Raw genomic sequence first — 18,729 nt, forward strand, 5'->3', positions numbered from 1 at the left:
ACACTAGTCTCTTATGAGTCTAGTCAGTGTGAGTCACTCCATGTTGACTTCATTCTGAGTGAACTCATCAACCAAATTTCTTATTCTGCAAAACTAAAAATTGGCCAGTCGCCATCCCTGGCATGACTGTTCCTCTGGGGCTAAAAGCTCAGTAACAACGGCTTTATGGAAAACGGGGGGTTCTGAGTGCCTAGGATGTGGAGACTCAGTGCCCTTCTGGGGAAACTCCCGTCACTTGGCTGAAAGAGACAGCCTGCCCTTGGCAGTGGAGCTCCAGATCCCGGTTCCTTGGAAACGTGTTCTAAAGAGCTGACATCTGTAACTAGAAGTAGGTTGATTTTCGAGGGTATCAGTCAGGAGGCAGTTGGTGACCACATAGGTGAGCCCACAGTAAGCTCACTGCTATCTGAAGCTTCCTCAAAGCAAATGGACCAACCTCCCTGTGAGAAGAAAAGGCCCTCCCTGGAGAGAGAGTGGAGTGTTGTCACAGGGTGGCCTCCCTCTGAGAGCAGGAAGGCCTTGCCAAAGGGGCTGGTGGCAATGACAGGTTCATGGCGCAGGGCACTCTCTGCTCTGAGGAGCCCCTGGGGGCACAAAGAAGGTGCAGCCCCCTCCCCGAGGCCCCAAACGCTGGCCAGATCTCCTCTCAGTGACAAGAACCTGGCCCCTCGGCCTGTGGGTAGGGAAGCCCTTCTACAGCCAGGGGAGGTGGGCATGGTTCATGACTGAACCACCATTCTGGCCCTGCTGTGGCCGCTGCTGGAGCCTGGAGTGCTGCCCTGACTATGGGAGGGCAGGCGGGACCAGGACAGGGTGGCTGTGATCACTGCCTCATCTGGAGCCCTGAGAGGGGCCTGAGAGCACAGCAGCTCCACGGAAACGCCTGGGCCTCCTACCTGGTTTCCAGTGATTTCTGCGGTAGCGGGGGTGGCCCCGCCGCGGGAGAGCTGCCTCTTGGAGATACCTGCATGGGAACCAGAAGAGTCACCGGAAAGAACAGTCACTGCCTGGAGACCGGCCACCATCCTTTCCCCTTGTTTAGACAATTCCTCCTGGGGAGGTACATCTCCCACCCTGGGTATAGCCACAGGGGCTACAACAACACTGGTGCCTTGCTTTTTTGAGATGCCAACAAGCAAGATATATTGAAAGCCATGGCCAACTTGCCTCTCCTTCTAGGCCCCAAGCTCACATCCTTGCAGTAGAGTCCTGACAAGTTAGTCCTGACACCCGAATCCCTGCGCCCTGTCCTTTCTGAGCTTGGTTCTGAGCTTTTCCTTTCATTCACTGTGCACCCTTTCAAAAGCATTCCTTGTTGTAACTTAGCCAGAGTGGATTTCTGCTTGCAATGAACAACACTGTAATTCATACAGTCAATCAACAAACAGGAGCAGCATCCACTGCCTGACAGGCCATCAGGGAGGTGGGTAAGTTAATTAGGATGAAAGATCAATGCAACATGTCCTATAATATATTAATAGAATGGGAATGGAAGGGACCCTTCTCACTGGTGGGAAGGTCAGGGAGGCTTCAGAAGGGAGAAACTTAAGCTGAATCTTGAGAGATGAGAATGGGCTTAGCAAGGTCGAAAAGCAAGGGTCTCACAGGTGGAATGAACGCAAGCTAATGGTGGTAGAGAAGGACGCAATTTAATGTCTTCACTGACTCTAAGGGCTGTCTTTCTTTAGAGCCCGGTATCTTCCTGGTCTACTTAGAAAGAACCCTGGCATTATAGTACGTAGTGTTGTTAAAAGCCTGGGCTTTTGGGCTCAAGTCCAAGTTCTGCTACCTACTTGCTGTGTGACCTAGAGCAGAGTACTTACCCTCTCTGAGCCTCAGCTGCAGCACAATAAAAGAAGAATCCCCGGTGGGGAGTCATGAGGCATACATGAGGTGAGTCATGTACAGTGCTAATCACATGGGTACGGGATATCAGTTACTGCCACTACTGCCAGCAATCTGGGGTGGTTGCTCTGACAAACTGGGCCACTAGATGACACATTCGCCCCTCCCTTAATTAAAAGGGTTTCGCTGGACTAAGACCCTCCTCAGTGTGACTCTTCTGGAGTTTTAAGAACCTTTTAAATTCTGGACTGAAGTCCCTCTTCTTCTGAGATCTGTAACTATAAGTTTATTTGCCCAGTGTATCTAGACCACGTCCAGAGACAGCCTTAGAACTGGACCAGATTTTAAACAAGAGAAAAGGAAATCTGTATGCTGGCTACAGGGAAGAGAGGTTGTCTGTGAAACAGGAATGTATCACTTCAAAATTCCCTCCAAATGGGCAAGATGCATTCATTCATTAAAGAAATATTTGTTGAATTTAACTGGGTATTGGGCATCACTGCAGATCCTGGAGAGGCAGTGGTAAATAAAAATATCCCTTTGGTCTATGCTCATATTCCAGAGAGTAAAGGCAAAAATAAACAAGGAAACCAACTGAAAAAGAAAAGTTGGGGCCTCCCTGGTGGCTCAGTGGTGAAGAATCTGCCTGCCAATGCAGGCGACATGGGTTCTATCCGTGGTCTGGGAAGATTGCACACGCCACGGAGCAACGAAGCCTGTGCTTCACAAGTACTGAGCCCGTGCTCTGGAGCCCGCATGCCGCAACGACTGAAGCCCACGCACTCTAGAGCCCGTGCTCCGCAATGAGGGAAGCCCGCACACCAGAGCCGGAGAGCAGCCCACACGGGCTGCAACTAGAGAAGAGCCCTCACTGCAGCGAAGACCCCGCACGGCCAAAACAAAGTCTAGAAGAGAGAACAGGAGATTCCTATCCTCAGAAGTCTAGTGTCCACTCTGCTGTTCTCCCCAGCAGGAACACAGGCCTGTGCCCTGGCTCCTTCCACCCTCAGTGTCTCCCCAAAGCCTCTGGGGTGACTCCACTGCTTTAATTTTTCTACCTGTCAAGATTTATACCTGGCAGGTTCCCGATTAGATCCTCCCCCAGGTTCAGGGCAAGCTCCTGGGGCCTGCAGAAACCCCACATCATTAGTGGAAACACAGTACCTCTGATTTAAACAGGTCTTCGGGGCCTTTATTTGCAGTGTTCCAGTTCCTGAAGCCTCCCTCCAGTTCTTCCTCATTGATGGAGAGAGTTCTTTCTGAAGGCCCTGGAAGCATTAATGCAGATCATTACCACCACATGGCTTGTTTAGAAACCTGTAATTGTACCACAAAATTCTAACACCGTCTCTCCTTCATTAAGAGGGACAAAGAAAAACATTAACGGAGATTAAAAGTGTGATTCAGAATATTCATTGGAGCATCTGAGCACAGGCTTCCAGGAGGCCGTTTCAAGGTCAGAGCTCATGCTGGGGGAAACAAGAGAAGTCCCCAACCCCCAATTATTCCTCTCCAATCTTCTCATTCCTTGGCCACAGGCATTCAGGCCCTCATCTAACCCAAGATCCAAAAGGATTACAGGAAATTAGCCTGTGACATGTGTGCAGGGCTGGCAGTGGCCTGGGTGACAACCAGTCAGCCACAACCTGAACTAGGGGTTGGCTTTTCCCCAAGAGGCAGCAGCAGCTCAGCCTGAATGAGAGGTTCCTGAGCACCCCTATAGCAGCCCTCTCCTGTGAAACAGCTGCTTCCTCGGGATCTGTAATGGGAGCCTGGGTCAACAGCGTGACCAACAAGGCAGGCAATCGGGCATCTGCCCCAGGGTGCCCACACAACACGGATGCTGCCCGAGTGCTGCATTCAGTCTGGGCAGTAAGTATGAAACACAAACATCTCTCCCTGCCCTGTGACTTCCTATGGGAACCCAAGCACCCAGGAACTCAAAGAAGGCTCCCCAAGTGTCCTGGCAACTGCTAGAGATGCTTTTAGATTCTCCAGGAGGTGGATAGGCTCTAATTCCCAGTGAGGGTACTAAACTGCCTTTGGATCCAGGTTTGACTGCACTCACTGCCTCTAAGAAGTATGCCAGGGAGATGCATAGCCCTCCTGAGGGTGGGGTTTCCCAACGGGTCAAGTTGAAGGCTTTCCTTTCTTGATGATCTGGATAGTTTAGTCCCTGGAAGTACTGAACTGTCTGCCATTTGATGAAATTTCTGGAAATCAAGAGCTGCCAGTTTCCTACCATCCAGGGCAGTCTAACCAGCTCCATCTTCCTGCAGGGCATTTTTCCAAATAAAAATGAAGACTCCTCTGGCAGGACTGCCCAGCATTTAACACAGTAGAGATGGAATACCTTGGGGAGAAGATGGTAAGCTCCCCGCTGCTCTTACCTTGGGTTGCCATCACGATCTCATTCACCCTTCGGTACTGGTTTAACAGCCCAGTAAGCTCCTCTATCCGACGGTCCTGTCACAGAGCAAGACAGATTTCCATGTAAACAACACTGGCGCCTGAGGTGATTTCATTTGGGGCCCAGGCTATGTTCTGGGCACACAGAAAGGAAAAGCTGTGTGGAACCTCTAGAACACTTCAAAGGGAGACAGAGTGCCCAAGCTCTGGGGTTCTCAGTGGTCGGCCTCCTCGGCTGCCATAAACACTCCTGCTCTCCCTGAAGGCTATGAGTCCAATCTCTACTTAGAAAACAACCCCTGTTTGATACAGCCTTCAAATGGCTCACACGTTTGCTGAGGCAGGAAACGGTCTCCCTACCCTCTTGATGCAGCCACGGAAACCTGCCTCCTGGTCCAAGCACTGTCCTCTAGTTGTCCTTGTTTAGTCGCTCAGTAATGTCCGACTCTTTGCGACCCAGTGGACTGCAGCCCTGCCAGGCTCCTTCTGTCCATGGGATTTCCCAGGCAAGAATACTAGAGATGGTTGCCATTTCCTTCCCATTCAGGGACTGAACCCGTGTCTCCTGCTTGGCAGGTGACATTCTTTACCACTGAGCCACATGGGAAGCCCATTGTCCTCTGAAGCTACATGCAAAAAAAAAAGACTAAAATAAAGCTGTCGTATTTATCTCAATACCTTAGGAGTCTGAGATTCCTTACATAACAGAGGAAATTCCCGGAGGGGATCAATTCTTCCCCAGCAAAGGCTGGGGACTTGGGACTACACACAAATTTCAGAGTTAGATAAACGTGGGTATGACCCTGGCTCTGCTATCTGCTGTTACCTGACCTTGGGCAACACTACTCAAGCACTTTTGAGTCTCGGTTTCCTGGTCTGTAAAACGCAGGGCTGTGATCCTTAGAGCTGACCTTTGTGCCAGATAGGTGCTCTGTTCTATGGAGGTGGCTATGTTATGATTGTGCAGGGATTCAACGTGAAGAACAAATAAGGCTGATGGGTCTCTTGCCAGTTTTATGAAGGGTCTATCACCAGATCATGAACATGGGGGACTGGTGGATGGCTCTCAAGTTTTGTTAGGAGTCTGAGCAACAGCTATGACATAGGCAGTAACCACAGGGTATTTTTTCCCCAAAACCAACCTGAACAGATATGGCTTTATTCTGCCTTTGAGAGATTCCATTTAGGCAAAACTCCCAGGCATCAAAGTCAAAAGCAGGTAACTGAGCCGAGTCTCCAGGAAGCAGAGGCGTATCTCCTGACACTTCCCTGAGTCAGTGTCCTGATGGGCTCAGCCCTGCCCAAAGTATCAGAGACCAGAAGGGACCAAACAGAACCAGGAAGGTCAGTAGGGAAAGGACAGAGCGGCTCAATGGCCATCTTACCTTGTCTTCATTGGCAACAAGCAAAGTTTCCATCCCCATTTTCAGACGTTGAATTTCTTGGTCTAAAATAATTTAAGTGTAGGAAGAATTATTTACATAAAATGCAGACAGCTAGTTCTACCTGCTGAGATGCTACAACTTTCTGTGTGAATAAATTACACATCACTCCTTACTTCTTCAAAGAGCCCAGGATGGTATCTGGCACACAGTCAGTCTCATTAAATATTTGTTGGATAATTCAACAAATTAACCTGGTATTTTATCTTCTCTTTATAGACTTTTTTTGGGGGGAAACAAAATGTCATTTACTCAAGGATGTCGTAGAAGAACTCCCAAACTTTCTACAATTGATATCCCAGAAGAAATCTGACATTTATCCTTTATAACTTGAATAGGCAGGTACTAGGGCTGCTAACTAGTTTCAGAGAGAATCAGGAATCACACAGTCCCATGGATTATACCAGAGGAGAATTTAAAATGGGAAGAAAAAGAGTCTCCAGCCAAATAGAGACAGGGAAAGAATGATTATGTAAAAAGAGCCAGGTACTTGACTCAATTAGGAAAGGCATATTCAGAATTGACTAACAATGTTTAATTGGATCTATAAATATATTGAAACAAACTCTACAGTCAAGGAAAACAATCTTAGTTCATCATAAACCTGCAGAATTTCCCTATGGGCCCAAGGGTCTTTGTCAGTCTGTGGTAGATGACAGTTAGCCTTCTCCCACTCTGGACCCAACAGAGACTCTTTGGAATTCTTCACAAACTAGTCTGGAGAGCCAGGTCAAAGGACAAAGCCTAAATGGGCTGGGAGTCATTCCGCCAAATAGGTGGAGGTCTAGGAATTAGCTATTTCAAATCCTGAAAGATGATGCTGTGAAAGTGCTGCACTCAATATGCCAGCAAATTTGGAAAACTCAGCAGCAGCCACAGGACTGGAAAAGGTCAGTTTTCATTCCAATCCCAAAGAATGCTCAAACTACCACACAATTGCACTCATCTCACATGCTAGTAAAGTAATGCTCAAAATCCTCCAAACCAGGCTTCAGCAATACATGAACCATGAACTGCCGGATGTTCAAGCTGGATTTAGAACAGGCAGAGGAACCAGAGATCAAATTGCCAACATCTGCTGGATCATGGAAAAAGCAAGAGAGTTCCAGAAAAACATCTATTTCTGCTTTCTTGACTATGCCACAGCCTTTGACTGTGTGGATCATAATAAACTGTGGAAAATTCTGAGAGAGATGGGAATACCAGACCACCTGACTTGCCTCTTGAGAAACGTATATGCAGGTCAGGAAGCAACAGTCAGAACTGGACATGGAACAACAGATTGGTTCCAAATAGGAAAAGGAGTCCGTCAAGGCTGTATATTGTCACCCTGCTTATTTAACTACTATGCAGAATACATCATGAGAAACGCTGGGCTGGAAGAACCAAAAACTGAAATCAAGATTGCTGGGAGAAATATCAATAACCTCAGAAATGCAGATGACATCACCCTTATGGCAGATAGTGAAGAGGAACTAAAAAGCCTCTTGATGAAAGTAAAAGAGGAGAGTGAAAAAGTTGGTTTAAAGCTCACATTCAGAAAACTAAGATCATGGCTTCTGGTACCATCACTTCATGGCAAATAGATGGGGAAACAGTGCAAATAATGTCAGACTTTCATTTTGGGGGGCTCCAAAATCACTGCAGATGGTGATTGCAGCCATGAAATTAAAAGACGCTTACTCCTTGGAAGAAAAGTTATGACCAACCTAGATAGCATATTAAAAAGCAGAGACATTACTTTGCCAACAAAGGTCCGTCTAGTCAAGGCTATGGTTTTTCCAGTGGTCATGTATGGATGTGAGAGTTGGACTGTGAAGAAAGCTGAGCGCTGAAGAATTGATGCTTTTGAACTGTGGTGTTGGAGAAGACTCTTGAGAGCCCCTTGGACTACAAGGAGATCCAACCAGTCCATTCTGAAGATCAACCCTGGGATTTCTTTGGAAGGAATGATGCTAAAGCTGAAACTCCAGTACTCTGGCCACCTCACACGAAGAGCTGACTGATTGGAAAAGACTCTGATGCTGGGAGGGGGGCAGGAAGAGAAGGCGACGACACAGGATGAGATGGCTGGATGGCATCACCGACTCAATGGACATGAGTCTGAGTAAACTCTAGGAGTTGGTGATGGACAGGGAGGCCTGGCATGCTGCAGTTCATGGGGTCACAAAGAGTCGGAGATGACTGAGCGACTGAACCGAACTGAGGAATTAGCGCGTCGTTTTTCCAAAACAAACCCCCATACCCATCCCAAACTGGATCCTACAGCAAATAGGTATGTCAACGTAAGTAAAGTTCAGGAGACAAGGGGACAAAAGTAGGAATGGGCACCCCATCTCCTCTGGATGCTTGCTATAGCCAACAAGAGCAGGAAGAATGGGTTGACAGACTTTGTGTAAATAGACGTAGGAATACATTTTTCAGAGGAAGGTGTAGAGTGCTGCTTTGTGTCTTAGGCTCTTGGTGGTTTGTGGAGTAAAGGGTGGTAAGCTCCAGATGAAGACCGCAAATCTTGATGCTTTGGGCAGGGCCTAACCAGAACAAGGCCCTAAAGATCAGCTCCAAGAGGCACCCGAGGCAGGGCCTGGAAAGTATGGTCTGTGGGGAGGCATAGGGTGCAGGGGGAAGCCTGCCTGACCTGAAATCATGGCCTGGGGAGTTCCCTATCCAAATTTAGCATCATAGACAGTCTAGAGTATCTTAGGGGTCTGCACCCTCCACATTAGACCATGGGAAATAGATAGATGACACACTCAATGGCTGGTGAAGACACTGAGAAAGGCTGGTGGAGGGATGAGCATATCTGTCACTATTTCCTTCTCCAGCCTCCCCACCCCAGCCAGGGATCCAAGCTAAGCGATGTTGAGGCCCGGAGGAGACTCAGTAGTGGAGCCAGTTCACAGGGCCACATGTCCTCCTCCAGCAACACTGCAGCCTGAGGGCAAGAGGAGAAGCTGGAAGGTGTGTGATCATTTTGTATGCAAGGCAAATAGCTGCAAATATTAAATACATATTAATAAGAATATCTGAGGATTTAGCCTCTCTTTTTAATCAGCAAGACTTGAACTCCCTAGGGACCATTCACTATCCTTTCATTTATTCAAAAAATATTCCTTGGCAGCTATGGACTGAATGCTGTGTGAGGCTCTGTGGATATGCTCTCAGGTAAGGCAGTCACAGTCTCTGCCACCGAGGAAGGACGACAGTCTATTCAAAGGGACTTAAAAAAACACAGCACCGGTTATAGTAAATGCTCTGAAAGAAACAACAGGAATGATGATTCTGAGAAAAGTAGGGGCACCTAAGTGAAGTAGGATGGCCAGGTTGGGTCTTTCCGAGAGGTAACACTTAAGCTGAGATCCACAGGGTGAGAAATGACGGATTTGTTCCGTCACTCAGGCCCTTGAGTGTGTATCAGGCAGGGAGCCACCGCGTGACCAAATGAATTGCTAAAGCCTCCTCTGTGGTGATGACACAAAGACACTGAAGGGGAAGAGTGAACGCTCCAGAGGCAGAGGCCCAGAGGGCTCCAGTGGTGACGGCGCATCTGAGCAAAGCCTCCAGAGGTGAGGCCTCGAACAGGGAGGAGTTCACGGCCACGGCTCAACAAGCGAGCTGGGCTTTACAGACCCGTGTGTGCACACACGAACACACACACACGTATGTGCACACCGCCTGCCTCCTCACACCGCTGTTCACACCCAGAGACTCACAAGCCCACTTGTAAGAATGAGAACCCAGGCCGAGGGGCGACTGCACTCTGTCACGGCCGAGCCAGTTACCTTTTTCTGCGTGGTCACTGTGCAGAGCTGCTGACCTGGAGAGCTGGCTGTGCAGACGCTCAATTTCTGCATCCTTCAGGGCCACCTGCTCTTGCAGCTGGGCTACCTCCGCCTGGAAGAGAAAAAGGCAACCGACCAGCTCAGAGGGACCACCAGACCATAACAAAGCACTTCCAGTCAGAGTCCAGGGCCCACGGGTCCTAGGACCCATTAGGAAGTTAACGGGTCAGAGCAAGAGCAAAGCAGGAAGAGGCGAGCAGTGAGAGGTGTTTACTGCCCTCTCCACAAGGTGACGCTCTGGGGAATAAACGTGCTCTTCCTGGCCATTCTGGACGCTGGCCCTCCCCTCACCTCTCCACCTCCCCACCCTGCTCTGACCATCCTAGCTTCCTAGCTTTCTCCTGCTTCCTCCTCCCCGACTGGACTGGACTCTTTCCTTCCCCTGCCTCCTGCAGTCCACACACCACTGAGGCCTGAGGAGGTGCGAGTGTGTGTAATCGGAGGGCTGCCCTTGGTCCAAAGATGAATACTCTTTCTAGACACGGTCTCCTTCCTCCCAAGATACTCCTGCGACAGCATGTATATACACCACTGTAACAAGTACGTGCATCTTTCATTTTTCCACCCCATACAGGAAATATAGTGGAAAGCAGATCACCACGAGTAGATAATGAGTGAGCCGAGAGTTCCCTCCCTCAAACTCTCCCACCCTGAATGCACAGCCACTGCCTCAGCCCAACCTCAGGCACTGATGCTCCTTTCCTCAAATGTAATTACATACAAGCACTCAGGTATGCTGAGTGGACATACTTGTGTAAATTAAGCATGTGAGTGCAACACAAGTGTGCACACACATTCACATAGGCAGCTGCACTGGGTAGTACCCAAATGTCTACTGAGTACAGCAGATTAAATTCCACACATAATAGGATGTGAGGTTGTTCCTGGGGTTTCCCAGGTGGCTCAATGGGTAAAGAATCCGCCTGCAATGCAGGAGATGCAGGTAGACACGGGTTCAGTCCCCAGGTCAAGGAGATCCCCTGGAGGAGGACTTGGCAACCCTCTCCAATAACCTTGCCTGGAGAATCCCATGGACAGAGGAGCCTAGCAGTCTGCAGTCCATGGGGTCACAAAGAGTCGAATACAACCGAGCATGGGGTGAAAGGCATGAGTATGAAAGGCAGGGACAACCTTCTCATGAGAAGATCAGAACTGGATGGGTCCCATCCTAAGAGATACACTGGCTTTGGAGTCAAACAAACTTGGATTCTCTCATTTCCTAGCTGGGTAAGTGGTTTAGCTTTTCTGAGTCTTGGTTCATCTACAAAGCCAGGAGCATAGCATTTAGCTCATGAGCTCTAGTGAGGAGTAAATATGATAATGGTTACAAACAACTTAGCCTCATGCTTGGTAGACAGTAAGTCCTCATCAATGCTACTTCTATGCTGTTCTCATCCTATTCCTTCCCTTATGGGTAGCTAGTTAGTTCTCTGAGCATCAAGTCAGACTAAGAAAGGGGTGAGAACTGACTCCCAGCCAGACAACAGCACACACAGCAACAGCTTCTACTCTGAGCACCCCTCCCCCATGGTAGCCCAATGGTGTCCCACCTTAATTGTGCAAGGTTATGTCATGGAGCTGTCCTTTCATGAGGTCATCTTTGAACAACTCAAGTAACCAAATGAGCACAGGCCTGTTGGTGGCTCTTCCACCAAACATTCCTGTGTTCAGTTTCAGGAAACATGGACAGAGTGTCCACTTTCCACTGACTCTGTGCTCATTGCATTCTTACACCAACCCTCACAGGAAACCAAGGGATGAAGAACTATCCCTGTACATCACTGGGGAGAAAGCAGGAGCAGTGAAGGATTCGACTAAGGATAGACAGATGACGGCTGCCCTTATGGGGCTAGGGCACCCAGAGCCTTCCTCCAAGGGTCTGGACAAATCTTAATGTCCCCTAATTGGGACCATGTGAAAACAAAGAGGTGGTAAGGAGTGGTTTCCTTACCCGAAGTCCCTACAGAGCACTGTCCCTCTGCTTGGTTTCCACCCACAGAGTACGGAGACCTGAGGCCAGATGTGCCAAACGGTTTGTGGAGACTTGCAGTCAGGTGGCAGCTTCTCACAGCTAACTCAGGGCCTTGGAGCCCGTGGGCTTATAATTAATGGTGACAGTGGCTTCAGAAAACATTAGCGTGTGCATGCGTGCTAAGTCTCTCTAGTAGTGTCCGACTCTGTGCGATCCTATGGACTACAGCCCGCCAGACTGCTCTGTCCATGGGATTCTCCAGGCAAGAATACTGAAGTGGGTTGACATGCCCTCCTCCAGAGGATCTTCCTGACCCAGGGGTTGAACCTGCATCTCTTATGTCGTCTGCATTGGCAGGCGGGTTCTTTATCACAAGCACCACCTGGGAAACCCCTTAGCCCTGGGACTTGATCCAAATGCCTCTCATTTCTATAATGAAAAATGAAAGTATTAGCTCAGTCGTGTGCAACTCTTTGTGACCCCATTGACTATAGCCTGCCAGGTTACTCTGTCCATGGAGTTCTCCAGGAAGAATACTGGAGTGAGTAGCCATTCTCTCCCTTCTGCAGTGGGTCTTCCTGAACCAGGGTTTGAACCGGGTCTCCTGCATTGCAGGCAGACTCTTTACTGTCTCATTTCCATAAGGGCCAGACTAATCTCGGAAGATAGTCTCTTAACTTTTCTTGCACCTTCTACACCCATTTCTCCCCTTCTTTGCAGATAAGGTGAAGTCTAGTTTCTGCTAGGAATCCACATGCCTGATTCTTGTCTGCAGGCCCCACAGCGGACACCAGTGATGTCCAGGGGCCTATCTATCATGGGAGAGCCCAGGTTCTTCTCTCTGAGGCCTCCGTCTGGGTGAGGTCATTTATTTACAACTCTACAGACCACCTGGCTGAGTGCCCCTCCCTGTATGCCAGTTCTCACAGAACAGGCCAGAAATGACAGGTGCTCTCTTATGCTTAGAGGGTGTCTGTTCCAAAGCTGGGAAGTCTACAACAGTGCAGAGGCCCTGCATCTGACCATCAGAAAAAGTATGGTACTTCCATGGCCACTGAGACTGGAGTTGTGTGGCAAGAGGTTTGGGACAAAGTCATGCAGACCGGTGCCAAGCAGAGACGGGGTGCTCCACCTCCCTTAATTAAACCCAGGGACCAGGCCCTTATAGCCGCTGCACTGCTACCTTTAGGGAACCGAGAAGCGTTGCACAGAAAACTAAAGAACTTTAACAAACAAGACAGGTTTCAATTGCAGGAAATTAGGATGACAGAATGACACAGACCCAGATCAAAACCTCGCCGTGGCCACTCTGAGCCTGTTTCCTCAGCAGAAAAATGAAGATAATAAATCAACACACCTCGCTGGGTTACTTCATGGCCCAAATGAGAAAACGTGTGCAAAGGGCTTGACACATCCTGGCACAAAGAGGGGTTCCAGACCTGGTGGTTATTAAATAACCCATAGTATCTCAAAGGTCTATGTGCCAAGGCAGAGCGCTTTGGTGATTTAAGAGCTACTTGGTTTTATAATAGAAGGCAGTATGTATAACTTTAAAGGTTTCACCAAGACAGGACTTGCTTGAGTGGATCAAGGTTCTGAGATGTTACAGAAACAGTGCTCCTAGAACTGGGGACTGGGATGCATAGAGCATACAAGGGACACTTAGATAAAGACAGACTAGACTGTCTAGTGCTGCTGCTGAATAGCTATAAGATCTGGGGAAAGTTACCTAACTATTCTGTGCCTCAGTTTCCTCATCAATAAAGTAGTTAAGAAAATTATTTACACTTATATATACATCAACATCACAGAGATTTTTTTTTAAACAATATGGTATAAAATTGTGAATAAATTATCAATACCAAAAATTAACAGAGAGACCCCCCTTCGTCCAAAAAAAGAGAAATGCCTGGAAGGAAATATTAATAGTGGTTAACTCCTGGGTGGTATACTAGTGATTCTTACTCCTTTAAATTTTTGTGATTTAAAACTTATCTCTAATGATTATTATTGTTTTTATAATCATTTAAAGTTATAGAAAAATAAAACAAAGTATAAACTAGATGTTGGGGAAAAAAATTCTAAGATGAAAATGGGCTTCCCTGATAGCTCAGTTGGTAAAGAATCCTCCTGCAATGCAGGAGACCCCAGTTCGATCCCTGGGTTGGGAAGGTCTGTTGGAGAAGGGATAGGCTACCCACTCTAGTATTCTTGGACTTCCCTTGTGGCTCAGCTGGTAAAGAATCCACCCGCAGTGCGGGAGACCTGGGTTCGATCCCTGGTTGGGAAGATCCCCTAGAGAAGGGAAAGGCTACCCACTCCTGTATTCTGGCCTGGAGAATTCCACGGACTGCATAGCCCATGGGGTCTCCAAGAGTCGGACAGGACTGAGCGACTTTCACTTGGCAATAAGATGAAAATGCCTATGGGAGTACCTGGTGATGCCTGTGGGTGGCGCTGCAGAGCTCTTGGTGGAAAGGCAGGCATGTGTGCACCCTAGGTAGCCCAGTTCAGTTCCTCAGGCAAGAAAGTTGCTTCAGGGTTTTAAGGTTTCCTTCCCTTAACTCCAGATCGTCCTTCCTCTGCCCCCAAGGAAGTCTAACTCTGTATTTTAATGTGAAATTTCCTATTGCTTAAGTGCAAGCTAATTCAAAGTTTTAAAATACAATGTTCTGGCCAAGACAATAAATGTGTGGGCTGAATCCATTTCAATTAGTAGAGAAAATGAAAGAAGAAACAAAACAGGGAAGAATAACACTTATTTTGCAAAAATAATATATCACTGGTATCCTTTAAACAGCAGGCTCTTCAGTTCAATAGAAATATGGTTTGGTTTAAAAAAAAAAAAGACAAGTACATATTTTTAGGAATTGCTAAAAATAAAGCATGCCTCTTTTTAGAAACTGATTACTAGAGGGACCGCTAAATTTAAAACAATGCAGCCAAGATAATGTTGGCATTCATCTGCCCTAAAACTCATCACTCATAGTGCCTCAGCCTGGGGGTTGCTGTGGGGCACAGAGACTTTGTGACTTTAGCAACTCAGAATCTTGGGGGCTTTCTCCAGGGGAAGAGCCCTCCTGGATTAGATCCATCTGCTTACACAATCTGCACACTGTTGCCTGTGCATACAATGGGGTCAATTCACATTTCTCAAGCGAAGGCTACTGCACATCCCAGGCTCAGACACAGACCCTCCCCACTGGGCTCAAAGCCTCTTCATGAACAGCAGGACTGCTTCTTACCTTGGTGGCCTTCAGTTTCCATTCGTACTGATTCCGTTCATTTTCCAACTCTTCCACCTTGATTTTAAGGTGCCGTAGCTCCTGCAGTAACTCCTAGACGAGTGAGCAAGACAGAGTTCTGATGGTTAAAGAGCAGGGTGTTGCCAGGATCTACAACCCTGCATAAGCACATGCACAGAGGATGACGCCAAGGCACGAGCCACCATCAGGCTCCGCACTGCGGCTGGCTCCGATCTTTAAAGATGGCCGGTCCTTGCTTCAGGAAGAGCTGTGTGCCCATTACAAAACAAAGGCCTGGAGTTTCAGACATAAGGAAGAGACAGTTTTTTCTTTTAGAATCTGCTCCCCTGCACCTTTCTAGCATCTGCATTCCCTGTCGGGGGTACCCAAACCATGCACACAAGTGTAAAGGGCAGGAGAGGTAGGGTTTGGGAGCAAGAGAAACAGAGATGCAAAAAAACAAACAAACAAATACAAGGCAGCTCCTTATGGACAAAGGGACGGGAAGCGTGCTAAGTGGGAGCATCTCTGCGCCTGGGGAGTCGAGGAGCCTAAAGGGAGGGTCAGGGAGGAAGTGACAAGCCAGCAGGATAGAAATCAAACACTGCAAGGACAAATGCTAAAGTGTGACATGTAAAGGCTGGCCTGGCTGTTCTAGTTCAGAGGAGGGAGTTGGCTTGAAGAGAGGAGGAAGAGGGGAGGCGTCTAGGGAGAGGGCAGACAGGAAGCATGAGGGCAGACAGCCTGTTGGGCTGGAGCAGAGGATGGGCAGCTTTCAGTGGGAACCGAGGCCAGGAGATAAGGTGGGGCCTTACTGTAAAGGCTGTTGGATGAGAATATAAAGAATTCTGAAGCCATTCTTTAGATCGTATTATAGGAAGCCACTGAAGGTTGCTGAGTGGGAAGGTGATATTAAAACAACTTGCTGATGGTGGAGCTGGAAATCAGGCCTGTTATCTTCTGACCCCTGGGCCCCTGCTTTCTACAGTACCCCTTCAGTAAAGACATCACTGAGCACCCTTGTCCCAAACCTAGGGTCGTTTTAACAGACAAATGGTCCTGTTGATTGGTTTCATTCAGAAAAATTAGCATAAAGGTGATTACTTCCATAGACTTTCTGAACTCCAAACTCATGTAACTTTCCACTTAACATCTCCACATGGATGGCATCTGGGCCTCTTCCAACTGTCATCGCCCAGGTGGAACTCTCAGTTCCCCCTTTTAGATGTCCCTGTCTCACTAAATGGCATCTCCATCTTGTGCCAGAAACCCAGGATCCCTCCTTGGCATCTCTTTGGTCTTTCCACACTACATACGTAATCTACAGAGCCTTGTGAATTCTACCTTCACGGAAATTGCCTGAGTCTCTTGTTTATCTCCAGCTCTACTGTGGCTCCTCTGATCCAGCAGTCAGTGCTGACAGCCTGGACAGTCTCTGCCGGCTGGTTCTCTGTCGTCTTGCCCTTCTTGAATCCATTGGCCCCATGGCATCCAGGGGAACAATACGACTGAAGCCTAAGTCTGATCCTGGCCTTCCCTGCTCTTCAAAGGGCCTGAAATTTAACCCGTGACCAACACAGCCAGGCCTGACGCCGCACCCTGCCTGCCTCTTGTATTACTAGCTCTCCGCAGTTCTATTCCAGCCACACCCGTGCTTGTTAGTTCCATCTGACTTGGGCCCTTGCACCTGCAGCTCCCTCAGTCTGGAGCTGTCTGCCAGGTTAATCCCTGCCCATCGTTCAGACTGCCTTGAGCAAAGCTATCCCAACCGCCATACTTCCTCAGATCTCCCTTCTATACTCTTGTGGTATCTGTATCATCTTTTACATCATTTGCATTTAAACATTTACCAGTGTGACTGCTAGTGGCTGGTTATCCGCCTATACTCTGAACTTCATGAGCCTTGCTAACCTCTGGCACATAGTCAAGTAGGCATTATTTCTTAATGAATGAACACATGCAACTCAAGCCATCTTTTAACTGGCCTGGAGCTCTTTGCATTCTGAGACAATCCACCGGAAAGTGGCATTGCTTCCACTTGAACTGTGTAGGTATTACTAAGATTTTTTTTTTTTTACTAAAAATCTTTACTAAGATTTTTTTTATAACTGAGGTGACCATTTGTTGCTGCCCTTAAAAAAAAATGTCTTCCAACCTAAGATTATTGCCTCCTTGATCTGCAACATTAGACTTTAAGGCCTGTTGTGACTTGTAGTAGACCCAAGATCGTTTTCTGAGTAGCTGTGCTTGAGGGGGACGCCAAGCCTGCTCATGGCAGAACCCAAAGTGTGCAGGTTACTGCTGAGGAGCAGCCATTATGGCGACACCGAGCAGGGCCATCTCCAGGCTTGGTGACCTCTTGGGCCCAGCCTCTTCCTTCTCAGCTATTTGTTGCCCATCGTGAGCTATTAACACTGGTGCCCACTCTGATTTCTCTCACAAGTCTTTCTGGGGTGACCCGCTCTCCATGGGGCCAGCACTTTGCAGAGCTCCCCCTTTCCAAATCTGCACCTCATCTTGACTCTCATTTTGTTCCCCACCGAGCCCTGCCCCCTCACGCCCAAGTCAGAGTAGAGATTTTCAACATGTCCCATAGTTGAGAATAACATCACGGCAACTTCCTATAGACATGACTATCGTGACCTTGACCTTCCTGGTCCTCTTCAGTACGGAGCCTTGGAGGCACAGATCGTGGCTGTGCAGCTGCCATCACAAAACACTGATGACACCAGTATGAGGGGTCAAGTCCAGAATCCCAGTCAGATACACTCCACAGGCCCAGAGGTGGTGAGATCCCGCAAACGTGATCATGTGGGAGAATTTTCCCCAGAAACTGAGATGATGACAGTTGTCAAACATATGGAAACTTGTGTTCTATTTTCTCACTGGGGATAAATCCCTTTAAATATAAACTTGAAAGGATTCTTTCATGATGCTATTTTTTTCTTAAATTAAAAAAAAAAAAAGAAATCACATGAGATGAAACTTCATTTAATCTCCCAGCCCAGCAGGAAGAGCTGATGTTTGAGTCAGACCTGGGAAGGGAACTCCTGAAGCTTCCTTTTACACTAATGCCCCATCATTTGGGGCACCTGACACACCTCATTCCCGGCCCTGAGGGAGGTAAGTGCAGTCACCCATCAGAGGGCTGGCCTCTCTGGCTCAGATCCTGCTGGCGGAGTGTCACAGAGTTCAGCTCACGGCCCTCAAGGGGGAGTCCCAAGCTCTCCCCAGAGGTGGCTGCAGATCCATGTTAAGCTAGCGTACACGGTTCTGGTTAGGAGACACCCCGGTCCCTCCGCCATGAGACGCCCCACACACACATGCTCCCATATACTTAAGTGTGGTGCCTACAGGTGACCCCTCCCCGTGGGCACAGTCCTGGCCGCAGGGCTGGGGCCGGGCCGCACCGTCGCCAGCCGCCACCTCCTCAGGATAGTCCCTACTGAGGGAGAGGCGCTCTTGCATCTGCCTGTGGATGTCCAGCTGCAGCCTACACATCTGCTCCTGCAGCTCACTGATCACATTCAGAACCGACTGTAGGAAGGAAGAGAGAGGAGAGAAAAGCACTCAGGGTCAGTCTGCGCTCGCACACGGAACTCCCTGGGAAAGCAGAACAGAAGGACGGAAGCGTGCGGCGGGGCACCCAGGGGACACTGTCCACAATCACCTGCTTTCTTCACAGGAACCAAAAGATGCGGTGTTTTCCCTCACCTGCCCCATCCACAGGCCTGTCTTGCAATTTGAACAACGCCCCGCCAATGCCTTCGTGCCGTACTGGGGGCCATCATTACCTGTCCGGGTCCGAGACACAGAGTCCAGCAACAGCAGAGATGGGCATACATGTGGACACACCCCTTCTACACACACCAACTCCCCCCCCCAAATATACCAACACCTGAGTACCAGGGACATACAGCACACAACACGTTCAGAGGTCCCAACCCTAAGCACTCCCTCACGCCCAACACCAC

General features: G+C 48.5%; 1 protein-coding gene across 37 annotated transcripts in view; it reads right to left on the reverse strand.

Annotated features, from left to right (window-relative positions):
- Nucleotides 1-18,729, reverse strand: part of PPFIBP2 (PPFIA binding protein 2) — a 156,851-nt gene that overhangs the window by 25,026 nt on the left and 113,096 nt on the right. For 19 of the 37 annotated variants that reach the window (XM_069554508.1, XM_069554502.1, XM_069554510.1 and 16 more), the window contains 7 exons: nt 18,110-18,292; nt 14,756-14,848; nt 9,479-9,590; nt 5,640-5,701; nt 4,236-4,311; nt 3,010-3,113; nt 897-964 (listed from right to left, as the gene is read on the reverse strand). In XM_069554508.1, the coding sequence (XP_069410609.1) occupies nt 897-964; nt 3,010-3,113; nt 4,236-4,311; nt 5,640-5,701; nt 9,479-9,590; nt 14,756-14,848; nt 18,110-18,292 (698 nt within the window). The remainder of the gene's footprint in view (nt 1-896; nt 965-3,009; nt 3,114-4,235; nt 4,312-5,639; nt 5,702-9,478; nt 9,591-14,755; nt 14,849-18,109; nt 18,293-18,729) is intronic. The other 18 variants (XM_069554518.1, XM_069554515.1, XM_069554512.1 and 15 more) reach the window with 1 other exon arrangement.

The sequence above is a fragment of the Ovis canadensis genome, chromosome 15 (assembly GCF_042477335.2).
Source record: "Ovis canadensis isolate MfBH-ARS-UI-01 breed Bighorn chromosome 15, ARS-UI_OviCan_v2, whole genome shotgun sequence".
In the NCBI taxonomy this organism is placed as follows: Eukaryota; Metazoa; Chordata; class Mammalia; order Artiodactyla; family Bovidae; genus Ovis; species Ovis canadensis.